We start from the raw sequence: 12,212 nt of genomic DNA, 5'->3' as shown, positions 1-12,212 counted from the left end.
CACCCTGTCCAGAGTCTCTACTTCGTCTCAGTTCTCCAGTAAACTTGTGTCATCAACAATACATACAGTGATCTCCAAAAGCATTGGGACAGTAACCAAGTTTCCATCCAACCATTTCTTGCAGACGAAGCATTAAAAAAGTAATGACCGGGCTGATGGAAACAGGATATACCGGTACAATTTTATAAATGCCGACAGACAATTTGGTTGTTCCACATAGTGGAATCTTTTTTTGCGAGTAAAATTAATTATGTGAGAAATGTCAGTGGAAACTCCTTTATGCACAAATGTTGATATAATTACCATTATATCGAAGTAAACTTGGAGCCACGTGATGATACACTATTTATACAAAAGTATGTGGACACCTCTTCAAATTAGTGGATTCGGCTATACACATTTGTCACAAGCCGGCTCATAGCCTGTGACAAATGAGAGGACACGAACAACAGGTATAGGCCAATTTAAAAGTGTTCTTTATTATTAAACAAACTATGAACTTAAACTAAGAAAAAGGAATGAGGTGTGGATGTATCATAATGTAAGGTGTATGTAAAGTGCATGAGTGCATGAATATGTGTGTGTGAACATGACTGAGTGGAAACTATGCAAAACTAAAAAGGAACAAACAAATCATGAGCATACCTGGAGGAGCAGAGAGAGAGAGAGCAAGACAGAGAGAGAGAGGTGATTAGTAAGCAGTTTTATACCCTGAGCCCAGGTGGCTCCAATCACTAACGACCCTCCTCTGCCTGCAGGAGGAACCGCCCCCTGCACTGCAGAGGAGGAGCCGTGACACCCCCCTCCTTAAAATGAGGGTCCCACCCTCAACCCAACTTCCTCCAACATATTCAAAATAATTCAAATTTCCCAAAAAAACAAATAAACAACAAAACAATCCCGGCTCCTAGCAGTAGCCCCGTGTCCCCCAGCCGACTGTCCGTCCCTCAAACTCAGCAGCCCTGGTACCTGGGGAGCAATTTAAGAGAAAAGAGGCACAGACAGCCCGTAGGGGTCAACAGAGAAAAGGTACAAGCTAGGTTAAAGGAGCACGGGACAGAGCATCAGCAATGATATTATTCTTACCCTTAATGTGCCTAATATCAAGGTTGAATGGTTGCAAGAACAAAGCCCAACGCATCAGGCGCTGGTTGGGGTTTTGCAGGGACCTCAGAAAAACCAGTGGGTTGTGGTCAGTGAACACAGTTAAAGGGGTCAAACCAGAACCAACATAGACCTCGAAGTGCTGTAAAGCCCAAATGAGACCTAAAGCCTCCTTTTCAATTACAGAATAGTTTTTCTGATTCTTATTAAATTTTCGGGAGAAGAAACTGACTGGACACTCAACCTTGTCGTCATTCTCCTGGAGAAGCACAGCCCCAGCACCGATTTGACTGGCGTCTACCTGCAATTTGAAAGGTTTCCCAAAATTTGGTGCTGCCAACACAGGTGCCAAACACAAAAGAGTCTTAACTGCATCAAATGCCTCTTGACACTGGGTGGACCAGATAAATTCAGCCTTGGCCTTCAACAGATTGGTCAGTGGGGACACTACTACCGAAAAGTTTTTACAAAAAGCACGGTAGTACCCCGCCATTCCCAGGAAGCGCATCAGTTCTTTCTTTGTAGAGGGCTGTGGGAACTGCTTCACAGCCTGAACCTTGGCTTCTACGGGACAGACAAATCCCTGACCAACAACCTTGCCTAGGTATGTGACTGTAGCTTTGGCAAACTCACATTTTGCCAAATCAATACCATTGTCCAACATAGACTGCATCTCTGTTTCCAGTTTTAGTCTCTTCTCCTCAGATACACGATAAAATCTGTGTTTGATAGGCTTAGCATCTCCGATGTCTATATCATGTTCAATTAAGTGGGTTTGTGATGGAGTGTCAGAAAACAAAACAGGGTAGTTTCTAATAAGAGCTACCAATTCATCACGTTTCTCAGAGTCTAAATGATCTACCAAAACCAAGGTTTTGCAAAGTCTGAGAGTTTTTCAACCGACCTTGTAAGACCTGGTTTGGCTTACTTGTACACTGACACGTATGACAAGTTTTAATAAACTGAGATACATCCCGCTTTAAACGTGGCCAGAAAAAATAACGAAGTATGCGATCATAAGTTTTACGAACACCCATATGACCTGCCACATCACCATGTGAAGTTTGCAACACTTTATTTCGCAAAGTAGTAGGTACAACTATTTGAAAGACTGGTTCTCCTAGACCCTGATCATAGTGTGGAACCCATTTCCTGACCAACAGCCCATCAAGAAGAAAATAACACTGAGCACTATTCCTCACCACTGAATCAGGAACCACTTTATCAAACAGATCAGCCAAAGTAATATCGGCTTTTTGCTCAGCCATCAATGAATCTCTAGAACTAGTCAACTGTTCTGTCTGGAGTTTGACTGGCAACTCAAGACTTTCTGGCTTACTCTCAATCTCCTTACGAGAGGCTGCGCGGGTAACCGCACAAACTGGAAATACCTCAGGAGACACACAGTTCTGATCCGGAGATTCCCTTGCAGGGGACACTGAAGGTTGCTTCTTACAGATGTTTAATTTGCCATCTGCCCACACCTTACTACCTGCCAAGTCATTCCCCAAAATCATGTGTACTCCCTCTACTGGCAACTGAGGTCTAACCCCAACATCTACATCACCCTCTACCAGACCACATTTTAGGGTAACTTCATGTAAAGGACAAGAGAATGGAACTAAACCCATACCACATACCATTACACAACGGCCAGTATCAGACTCTTTAGAGAACGGCAAAACAGATTCCAGAATAAAAGAATCTAAAGCTCCAGTGTCTCTTAGGATCTTGATTTTAACATTCTGGTTGCCATCTACCAGGGACACTACACCATCTGAAATAAAGGCTGAAAAATCACAGCGGGAAAACTGAGAATCAAACTCAACTAGTGGCTGAAACAGCTCACCCTGGTGGTCAGAGGCTGTAACAGGACTTGCCATCACAGCAGGTTTAACTTGAACTGACTGTTTTGATTTAAGCAGAGGACAATTTTTCTTCCAATGTCCTTCAACTAAACAGTAGCGACAGGTATTAGCATTAACCGGTCCTTTAAGTCCTCCAGACTTAAACTTCTGCCGAGGTCTTTTGAAAAAATCTCCAAAAAAAGGTGACCTCCTATTCCTAGGAGTAAAGTTATTTTTATGGTACATGTCACTGTTTGACTCAAAATGGCTTTTATGTGTTAGCCTGTACTCATCTGCAAGGATTGCTGCATCACTTGGAGACTTAACTTTCCGTTCATTCATGTATGTAGCAACCTGGTCAGAAACAGAATTTTTGAACTGTTCTAACACAATCAAATTAGACAGACCCTCAAAAGTACTAACTTCAGAAGCTGTACACCAACGATTAAATGCAGAAGTCAAATCACAAACAAACACAGAATAGGTTTGTGAATCTAACTTTTTCCTGTAACGAAAACGTTGACGATATGCCTCTGGCACAAGCTCGTAGACCTTCAGATCTGCTGATTTAACTTTAGCATAAACTTTACTGTCAGCTACACTCAGTGCTGCAAAAGCCTCACGTGCTTTACCTGTAAGTACACATTGCAACAACGTAGTCATGTCCAAATCTGACCAAGCTCTAGCTTCCGCAATACGCTCAAATAAAGTAAAGTATGTGTCTGGATCTGACTCATCAAATTTAGGCAACAAATGAAGATTCTGTGAAACATCAAACTGTGGTAGTCTTTCCGGTCTATTAGCATTTCTCAATCGCTCTATCTCTAATTGCATTTGCATTTGCTCTAATTGCATTTGCCTTTGCATTTGCAACAGTTCCCTCTGCTGCTCAAAAGTTAATGAAGGGCTAGCCTGAAAACTTGCACCCTCACTACTAGCAGACTGACCGCCAAAAACACCCATTTCCCTAAGACCCTGCTTTAAGCTAGTTTTAACAGTCTCTTTAATTTTTTTATCAACAATCTCAATCTGATAATGTTCAGCAATTTCAATTAACTGCTCCTTAGTACACAACTCTAAGGCTACCTCTGAAGGAGCTTGAACAAAACTACTCAAAATGGAAGACATTTTCCTCAACCAATACAACTATTACAAATGCTCAAAAAAACACAACTCACCTGCTGTCAATCTGGGTTCAAGGACAGGAGCCACACCCCACTATCCTCCAAAACTACTAACTAACTGGCCCTGGTCTTCGTGCAGTCACATGTGGTGGGGTTTTATGCACACAAAACCAGTGGAGTGGAAAAGACAACCAGAAACTGGCAGCCCTCCCATAACCACGGAGGTGCTCCCGAGCCGATGTAGGGGAAAAGGGAAAGGGATGCTCTACCCACGTTCACTGCCACCTAAAACAAAAACACCACAAGCCTCCTATTGACACTTGCTGATATGCCTGAACAGGAGAGGACTCCCACCTGAACAAAACCCAGAAAAACACAGAGTGAATTGCTTAGCTACCAAACTAACTGAACCAAAAGAACACATGGCTCTCAACTCTCTCTTAAACAAAATTGGCCCAACCAAAACATCCACTCAAACAAAAAAAATTGTCAAACTAAACTAAACTAACCCAAGTTAACTACTATCCCGGACGAGTCCCCACTTGTCACAAGCCGGCTCATAGCCTGTGACAAATGAGAGGACACGAACAACAGGTATAGGCCAATTTAAAAGTGTTCTTTATTATTAAACAAACTATGAACTTAAACTAAGAAAAAGGAATGAGGTGTGGATGTATCATAATGTAAGGTGTATGTAAAGTGCATGAGTGCATGAATATGTGTGTGTGAACATGACTGAGTGGAAACTATGCAAAACTAAAAAGGAACAAACAAATCATGAGCATACCTGGAGGAGCAGAGAGAGAGAGAGCAAGACAGAGAGAGAGAGGTGATTAGTAAGCAGTTTTATACCCTGAGCCCAGGTGGCTCCAATCACTAACGACCCTCCTCTGCCTGCAGGAGGAACCGCCCCCTGCACTGCAGAGGAGGAGCCGTGACACATTCTTGTTGTTGTTTTGGCTCTGTACTTCAAGTCTTGCCATATATTTTCGGGTAGATTTAAGTCAACACTGTAACTCGGCCACTCAGGAACATTCACTGTCTTCTTGGTAAGCAACTCCTGTGTAGATTTGACCTTGTGTTTTAGGTTATTGTCCAGCTGAAATGTGAATTCATCTCCCAGTGTCTGGTGGAAAGCAGACTGAACCAGGTTTTCCTCTAGGATTTTCCCTGTGCTTAGCTCCATTCCGTTTCTTTTTTATCCTTAAAAACTCTCCAGTCCTTAAGAGATTACAAGCACCCATAACCCATAACATGATGCAGCCAACCCTATGCTTGAAAATATTAAGAGTGGTACTCAGTAATTTGTTGTATTGGATTTGTCCCAAACATAACACTTTGTATTCAGGACAAAACGTGAATTGCTTTGCCACATTTTTTTGTAGCATTACTTTAGTACCTTGTAGCAAAAAGGATGCATGTTTTTGAATATTTGTATTTTGTACAGGCGTCCTTATTTTCACTCTGTCAATTAAGCTAGTATTGTGGAGTAACTACAATGTTGTTGATTCATCCTCAGCATTCTCCTATCACAGCCATTCAACTCTGTAACTGTTTTAAAGTCACCATTGGCCTCATGGGGAAATCCCTGAGTGGTTTCCTTCCTCTCCAGCAACTGAGTTCGGAAGGACACCTGTATCTTTATAATGACTGGGTGTATTGATACACTATCCAAAGTCTAATTACTAACTTCACCATGCTCAAAGGGATATTCAATGTCTGCTTTTTAAAATGTTTACCAATAGCTGCCCTTCTTTGTGAGACATTGGAAAACCTTTGTCTTTGTAGTTGAATCTGTGTTTGAAGTTCAGTGCTCGACTGAGGGATCTTACAGATAATTGTATGTGTGGGTTACAGAGATGAAGTAGTCATAAAAAAAACATGACAAACACTATATCACACGGAGGGAGTCCATGAAACCTACTATGTGACTTTGTAAGCACATTTTCACTCCTGAACTTATTTAGGCTTGCCATAACAAAGGCATTGAATACTTATTGATTCAAGACATTTCAGCTTTTCATTTTTATTAATTTAACATTTCAAAAAACATAATTCCACCTTGACATTATAGGGTATTGTGTGTAGCCCAGTGACAAAATCCAATAATCCATTTTAAATTGAGGCTATAACAAAATGTTGAAAAAGTCAAGGGGTGTGAATACTTTCTGAAGGCACTTTATGTGTATTAAAATGGTCAAGTTTAATATTTGGTCCCATATTCCTAGCACGCAATGATTACGTCAAGCTTGTGACTCTACAAACTTGGATGCATTTGCTGTTTCTTTTGTTTGCGTTTCAGATAATTTTGTGCCCAATAGAAATGAATGGTAAATAATGTAGTGTGTCATTTTGGAGTCACTTTTATTGTAAATAAGAATAGAATGTTTCTAAAGACGTCTACATTAATGTGGATGCTACCGTGATGATGGATAGTCCTGAATGAATCGTGAATAATGATGATTGAGAAAGTTAGATGCACAAATATCATACCCCCAAGACCAAGGGAGGGTAGCATTTTTTGGGGGGGTATGATATTTATGCCTCTAACTTTCTCACTCATTATTCATTCAGGATTATCTGTAATCATGGTAGCATCCACATTTGGTCCCCTAAAATGGGGGGGACTATCTACAAGAAGTGCTGTAATTCCTAAATGGTTCACCTGATATGGATTTAAATACCCTCAAATTAAAGCTGACAGTCTTTACATAGTCATGGTATCATTTCAAATCCAAAGTGCTGGAGTACAGAGCCAAAACAACAATGTCACTGTTCCAATACTTTTGGAGCTCACTGTATTCAGTCAAAATCTATTTGATATAGTCTTAGTTTGGACTGTAATTCAACATACAGATATGTCTAAGATGGATACTGAAAACCCAGACGTGTGTGAACATTGGGGGTTTCAAGACATCCTGATAAAACGCAAAAGGTGGAAAGCTGGAAACAGGGTGTTTGTGTGTGTTGCATAAACGGAATCTAGAGAAGCCTAATTGACTCACAAAACATTGATGCAAGATTTCTCAAAAGGTTTCAGAAACAAGGTAGAAATAATGAAATGGCTGAATGAATTCATTGTGAAGAAATTCATTTATTCTGTTACCTTGAAATAAATGAAACTATACATAATCATGTCAGATTACTTTTCTACAATCATTGAAATCACTGAATAATATGTACTTTCAAAGCAGATGTTTCATTGTTGAGCAATATCCCAATTTCTGTACAAATTAGTAACATAAATGCAATGTATAATGTAGCTCCCATCTGGTTGAAAGGAAATGTATCAACATTTGCAGGATATAATTAAAAGCAAGACAAAGATTTGCCCCAATAGTCTTTTTAAATGACCAGTTACGTTCATAAACTGTGCTTCAGATGAAATCTGTGAGATTTGATTTACACGCAGGGTGAGATTCCTGTAAAAGTCTGTGTACATTCATACCAACAAACGAAAAACAAAACATGACCATGAAAATTGGGATTCTTATCATGAATATGATTCTCATCCTCATTCTAGAACTAGTGGCATCACCCAGCTCTGGTGATAGCATTTCAGTAGCTAAGGAGATAAGGAAATATGACGACATCAGGAAAGATTGCCACATATTGACATAGAAAACATAAAATAACATCACATTTCCCACAAAATCTAAATGGGAAGATGTTTTACAGGACAAATAATTTAGGTAAATTATTTTATTACAACAAACATGGATGAAATAAGAACTCAACACATTCTAATAGTGCATTATCTTATAACGATATGAATATCAAAAATCCAACATTGTGGTATATAATCCAGACAAGTGTTTGCCGTACCCAACCGCAGTAGCTGTGACATTCCATAGTTGACACTAGAGGGCAACCTCTAGACCAGCATGCACTGTGACTGACTGACTGTCCATTATTTAATCAGACCAGTAAGAAGTCCCTCTGCCAAAGAAAAATGCTCCAAAATACAACAAGAGTATTAGAAAAATTAAAGACCAACACCATTTTAACATACACTCAAAGGATTTCAAACTCAAAGAGCTCTTATGTGAGGGTTACATTTAGTTATGTCCAGTTGCCCTGTCTTCAGAAGGCTCTGTATGCGTCATCCGCTCACTTCTTTTTTTTATCCATCTCTCTCCCTCTTGCATATTGTGCTTGACATATGGTGTCTTCTCAATGTACAGATAAGTCAATGTCTTTGTGAATGATTAATCCTTGCTTAGTGGCAGTGTTGCTCATGTGGAGGATAATGGTGGCACTGCTGTCCCGCTTGGAGCCTCTGGAACACCTTTGACAGGAGAGAAAGATCAGTCAGATCAGATCAACAAGCAGGCAAATGGACAATAGCTGTAACAAATTAGGCAAGTATGGTTGTGTCACAATCACCTTACCCTCAGTGCTGTCTGCTGGCTATGCTTCCTGACCCGCAGTTTGCACATGCTCAGTCTCCACACTGGGCTCTGTCTCTTTGACCTTAGACTTGGGTTTCCTTGACACAGGTGGAGGCACCTTGACCACCACCTTCTGTGTGTCTGTGGACTTGGCTGGAATAGACACAGATGAAAGCTCAGCTATCAGGTTCTTTGTGAGATTGGCCTGGGCCTCAGGGGATGAGGGGGTCTCTATGACAATCTTCTTTGTGCTCTTGGCAAAGATGAAACTGGCGGTGGAGGAGGGAGACTTGAGACTTGTTGGAGAGTGCAGACTGAGACGAGAGGGAGGCCCCTCTTTACTTCTGGATGCTGTCCTCAAGCGGATGGCCTCCTGCATCCTCATGGAGGGGGTGATGGCTGAGGCAGGAGGTGACTTCCTCATAGGAGAGGTGACAGTGGATGACTTTAAGGGTAAATTAAGTATGCTGGGCTGGGGCTTGGCTGGGGCTGGGGTTTCAGCTAAGGCTGTGGCTACCTCTAGGGCCTCAGCTGGGACTGTGGCTGGAGCTGTTTCTGCAGCTGCCTCTGGGGGTGTGGCTGGGGTTGTGGCTCCCTCTGGAGCTGAGGCTGTGGCTGCCTCCGGGGCTGAGGTTGCCTCTGGGGATGTGGCAGCCTCTGGGTCTGCCTGTGGGGTTGCCTCTGTGGCTGTGGCTGCCACGGGGGCTGCAGCAGGCTTTGAGTCTGCCTGTGGGGTTGCCTCTGTGGCTGGGGCTGCCTGTGGGGGTTGGGCTATGGGAGATTGTGAGATAACAGTCGTAGTTGGGGATGGGACAGTGGGAGGGGGAGATGTCATGAAGAGAGACCTTCGAATAGGCTTCTGGGGAGCCTCACCGTTACTGGGTTTTTTGGCCCTCAAAGTGACCCCTGTACAGTCCTGTCCCTGGTCCTTTTCCTGATCCTGGTCACCATTATTGGCAGACCTCAGCTTGACCGTCTGCAGAAGGGTGGGGGTGACCACGGGAGTGGAGCCCTCCTCTGTGGGAGTGGGAGAGTAAGAGCTCTTGCTGAGGGACTTCTCTTGGTTCTGTCTCTCTGTGGTCACTGGACTGTGCTGCTGTATGTTTTCCAGTGGAGGTGGGGGTGGAATACTTTGGGGAGGTGGAGGGATGTAGGAGGGAGGACCAAACTTTGCTTTTGGTGGAGGTGGGGCTTCTTGGGGAGGTGGAGGTGGGATACCCTGGGGTGGAGGTGGGATTCCCTGTAGTACAGATGAAACAGGGGGCACATGTTCTGTCGTAACTACCCTTGGTGGTGGGGGAATGGGCAGGTCAAGCTCATTGCCAAGGGTGGCTAAGTCCATGGGAGAAGGGGGAGGGGGCCAAGAGGATTCCCCAGTGGTGGAGACTACTGGCGGCTCTGGAGCAGGCATAGAGTCGGAGGGGGCCACAGGTGGGGTCTGTTTGGAAGGGGGAAGGGGAGGATAGTGTGCTGGGGGAGGAGACGGAGATGGGGAGATGTGTGCTAGAGCAGGGCTTACCATAGACGTGTCCATTTTAGGTTGGAATTCAGTCTTTTTGGCTGCAGCAGAAGTAGTAGTCTGTATTTCTGTCTTTACTTTTCCTAGGCCCTTTCCTGGAGCTACTGCGGCGTTCACCGATTTTCCATTTACCAAATGACTTGTCTGGACCTTCTCTAGTTTACCTATCAACTGATTTACAATGACCCTCTCTGGTTCAACCACCAACTGACTTCCCTGCACCTTCTCTTTAACTCCCAACTGACTTCCTTGGACTCTCTCTTCAACCTTCTGTGCTACTTCACTCTCCTGACCCTTTCCTGACTCAAACGTACGTGCTGCTGGATTACTAGTCTCCACAACGGAAAACTGTACCCTTTCCTGGTTTGCTGGGCCTGTCTGCTCTTTAGCTTGAGGCTCAGTGACCCTCTCCAACACACCTCCTGCCTCCTGCTCTGGTGCTGCCTCCTCATTTCTCCTCTCAGGTGACACGTTCTTAACATAACCCTCTCTTGATGTGGAAGGAGACTGCCTCTGCTGTCGTCGATCCTTTGGGTTCTTTCGCACCACCGTATCCGTGTTGTTGGGGGCCGGGGGACCTAGCAGCAGTTCAAAGGTGCACTTGTTGTGTGCCCATACCTCCGGGGGAGGAGGAGAGGGGGCAGACACCTTGGGTGGGGGCGGGATGTTGAACGGCTCTCTGAGTGACATGACTGAAGGTGAGGGAGTTACAGTGTCGACTGTTTTGCTGCTGTCAGAGGCCTGGGGCTGAATGACAAGTGATGGGGCTGAAGCTGCCAGCGATGGTGCCATTGGGAAGATGATTGCTCGGATGCCTCTTTTTTTCCCTGGAGATGGGTTATGGGTCTGTTTGGAAAGGAGGGTGGGCGTGCCACCGTGGCTGGAGTAGCCGCTGGAGGGAGAGACATTCTTCAGGCCATTTTCCTGGGGGGTCTGTTTCTGGGGAGAGGAGCCTGTGGAGCCTGGCTGCTCGTTCCTCACCTTCTCCCTGGCTGCCTGCTGTGGGGTGTTGAAGGGGCTGGCTGTCACAGAGCCTGAAGACTCATCCAGAGAGCTGGTGTCTGCTGTGTAGCCAGGGCTACTGTTGTTACTTTCCCCAGCACTGACAGCCTTAACCTCCCCGCCCTGGAATGGGCTGCTTTGGGGAGGGGCAGTAACCATGTTGTCAATCAGGTCTCGCGAGTGCCTCTTCATGTTGTCCTTGTGTAGGGAGTAGGAGCGGCTGGGTGGGGCTGGTGCCCTCTTGGACTTCATCACAGACATGCTCCGGGCGAAGGGCCCCTCCTGTTTGCCATCATCCCCCCTAGCTTTCCCTTTGCCGTTGGTGGCGGAGGTCCTGGAGGCCTTACTGACAGAGGAGTGGATACTCTTGCTGTCCAGGGACGTCTCCCTGGATGAACCCTCCCCACCCCCAACCTGTGAGCCCCCCTGTCTGGTGGTGCTGTTAGAGGAGATGGTGGAAGAGTCAGACACCAGGGTCTCAGAGGACTCAGAGTGGCTCCATCCAGAGCTGTCAGAGAAGTGTGGTGGGTTGTAGCGGGAGGCAGAGGACATGGTAGAGGCGTGGGAGGAGGCACGGGAGGAGGCTCTGGAGGAGGCACGGGAGGAGGCGCGGGAGGAGGCAGGGCTGGCCAGCAGCAGGCTGCTCTTACTGACAGTACGAACGCTGCTCCGACTACGGTTCCGGGTGATCTCCACCACGTCTATGGAGGGTAGCAGCACAGCGTTGGGGATGATCTTAGACATGTAGGTGGCCTGGGGGGACATGGACATGACGGGGCCGGGGTGCAGCTGAAGCAGGCTAGAGGTTGTGGTCATCCAGGGGACAGCCAGGGACTTGGGCCGATTCAGATCGGACAGCTGAGGGCCCATGTGCTGGAGGAGAGCCAGGTCGTCCCTGTGTCCGGCCCGGGAGGGGACCTTCTGGATCTGGTCCTCACAGACAGGTTGCAGGCCTTCTACGGACTGGAGGTACATCCTCACCCCCTCCTGGGAACCAGCCAGTTGAGGCCCATCGATGGTGGGGAAGTCCAGACTCTCACCGTTAGGGAGCCCACCCTCATCTATAATCTGACGACCTGCCCATGAGGCTCTGTCCAACCCTTAAGTGAGGAACAGGACAAATCAGGATAGGTTCATATACAGCTACACAAGCCAATAGAAAAGTATGTGCTTGTATTAAGCGTGCAATTATCCACAGGCATCTTCACAATGGCCTATATTGACA

At 45.3% G+C, this 12,212-nt stretch overlaps 1 protein-coding gene across 3 annotated transcripts in view; it reads right to left on the bottom strand.

Annotated features, from left to right (window-relative positions):
- Positions 1-7,149: 7,149 nt before the first annotated feature.
- The window catches only part of LOC129812747 (uncharacterized protein KIAA1522 homolog), a 36,823-nt gene continuing 31,760 nt past the window's right edge, over positions 7,150-12,212 (bottom strand). For all 3 annotated transcript variants that reach the window (XM_055864582.1, XM_055864584.1, XM_055864583.1), the window contains exons 7-8: positions 8,467-12,087; positions 7,150-8,363 (exon numbers count right to left, since the gene is read on the bottom strand). In XM_055864582.1, the coding sequence (XP_055720557.1) occupies positions 8,486-12,087 (3,602 nt within the window). In that variant the 3' untranslated portion in view covers positions 7,150-8,363; positions 8,467-8,485. The remainder of the gene's footprint in view (positions 8,364-8,466; positions 12,088-12,212) is intronic.

This window comes from Salvelinus fontinalis, chromosome 16, assembly GCF_029448725.1.
Source record: "Salvelinus fontinalis isolate EN_2023a chromosome 16, ASM2944872v1, whole genome shotgun sequence".
In the NCBI taxonomy this organism is placed as follows: Eukaryota; Metazoa; Chordata; class Actinopteri; order Salmoniformes; family Salmonidae; genus Salvelinus; species Salvelinus fontinalis.
This window is presented reverse-complemented; position numbering and strand designations above follow the sequence as displayed.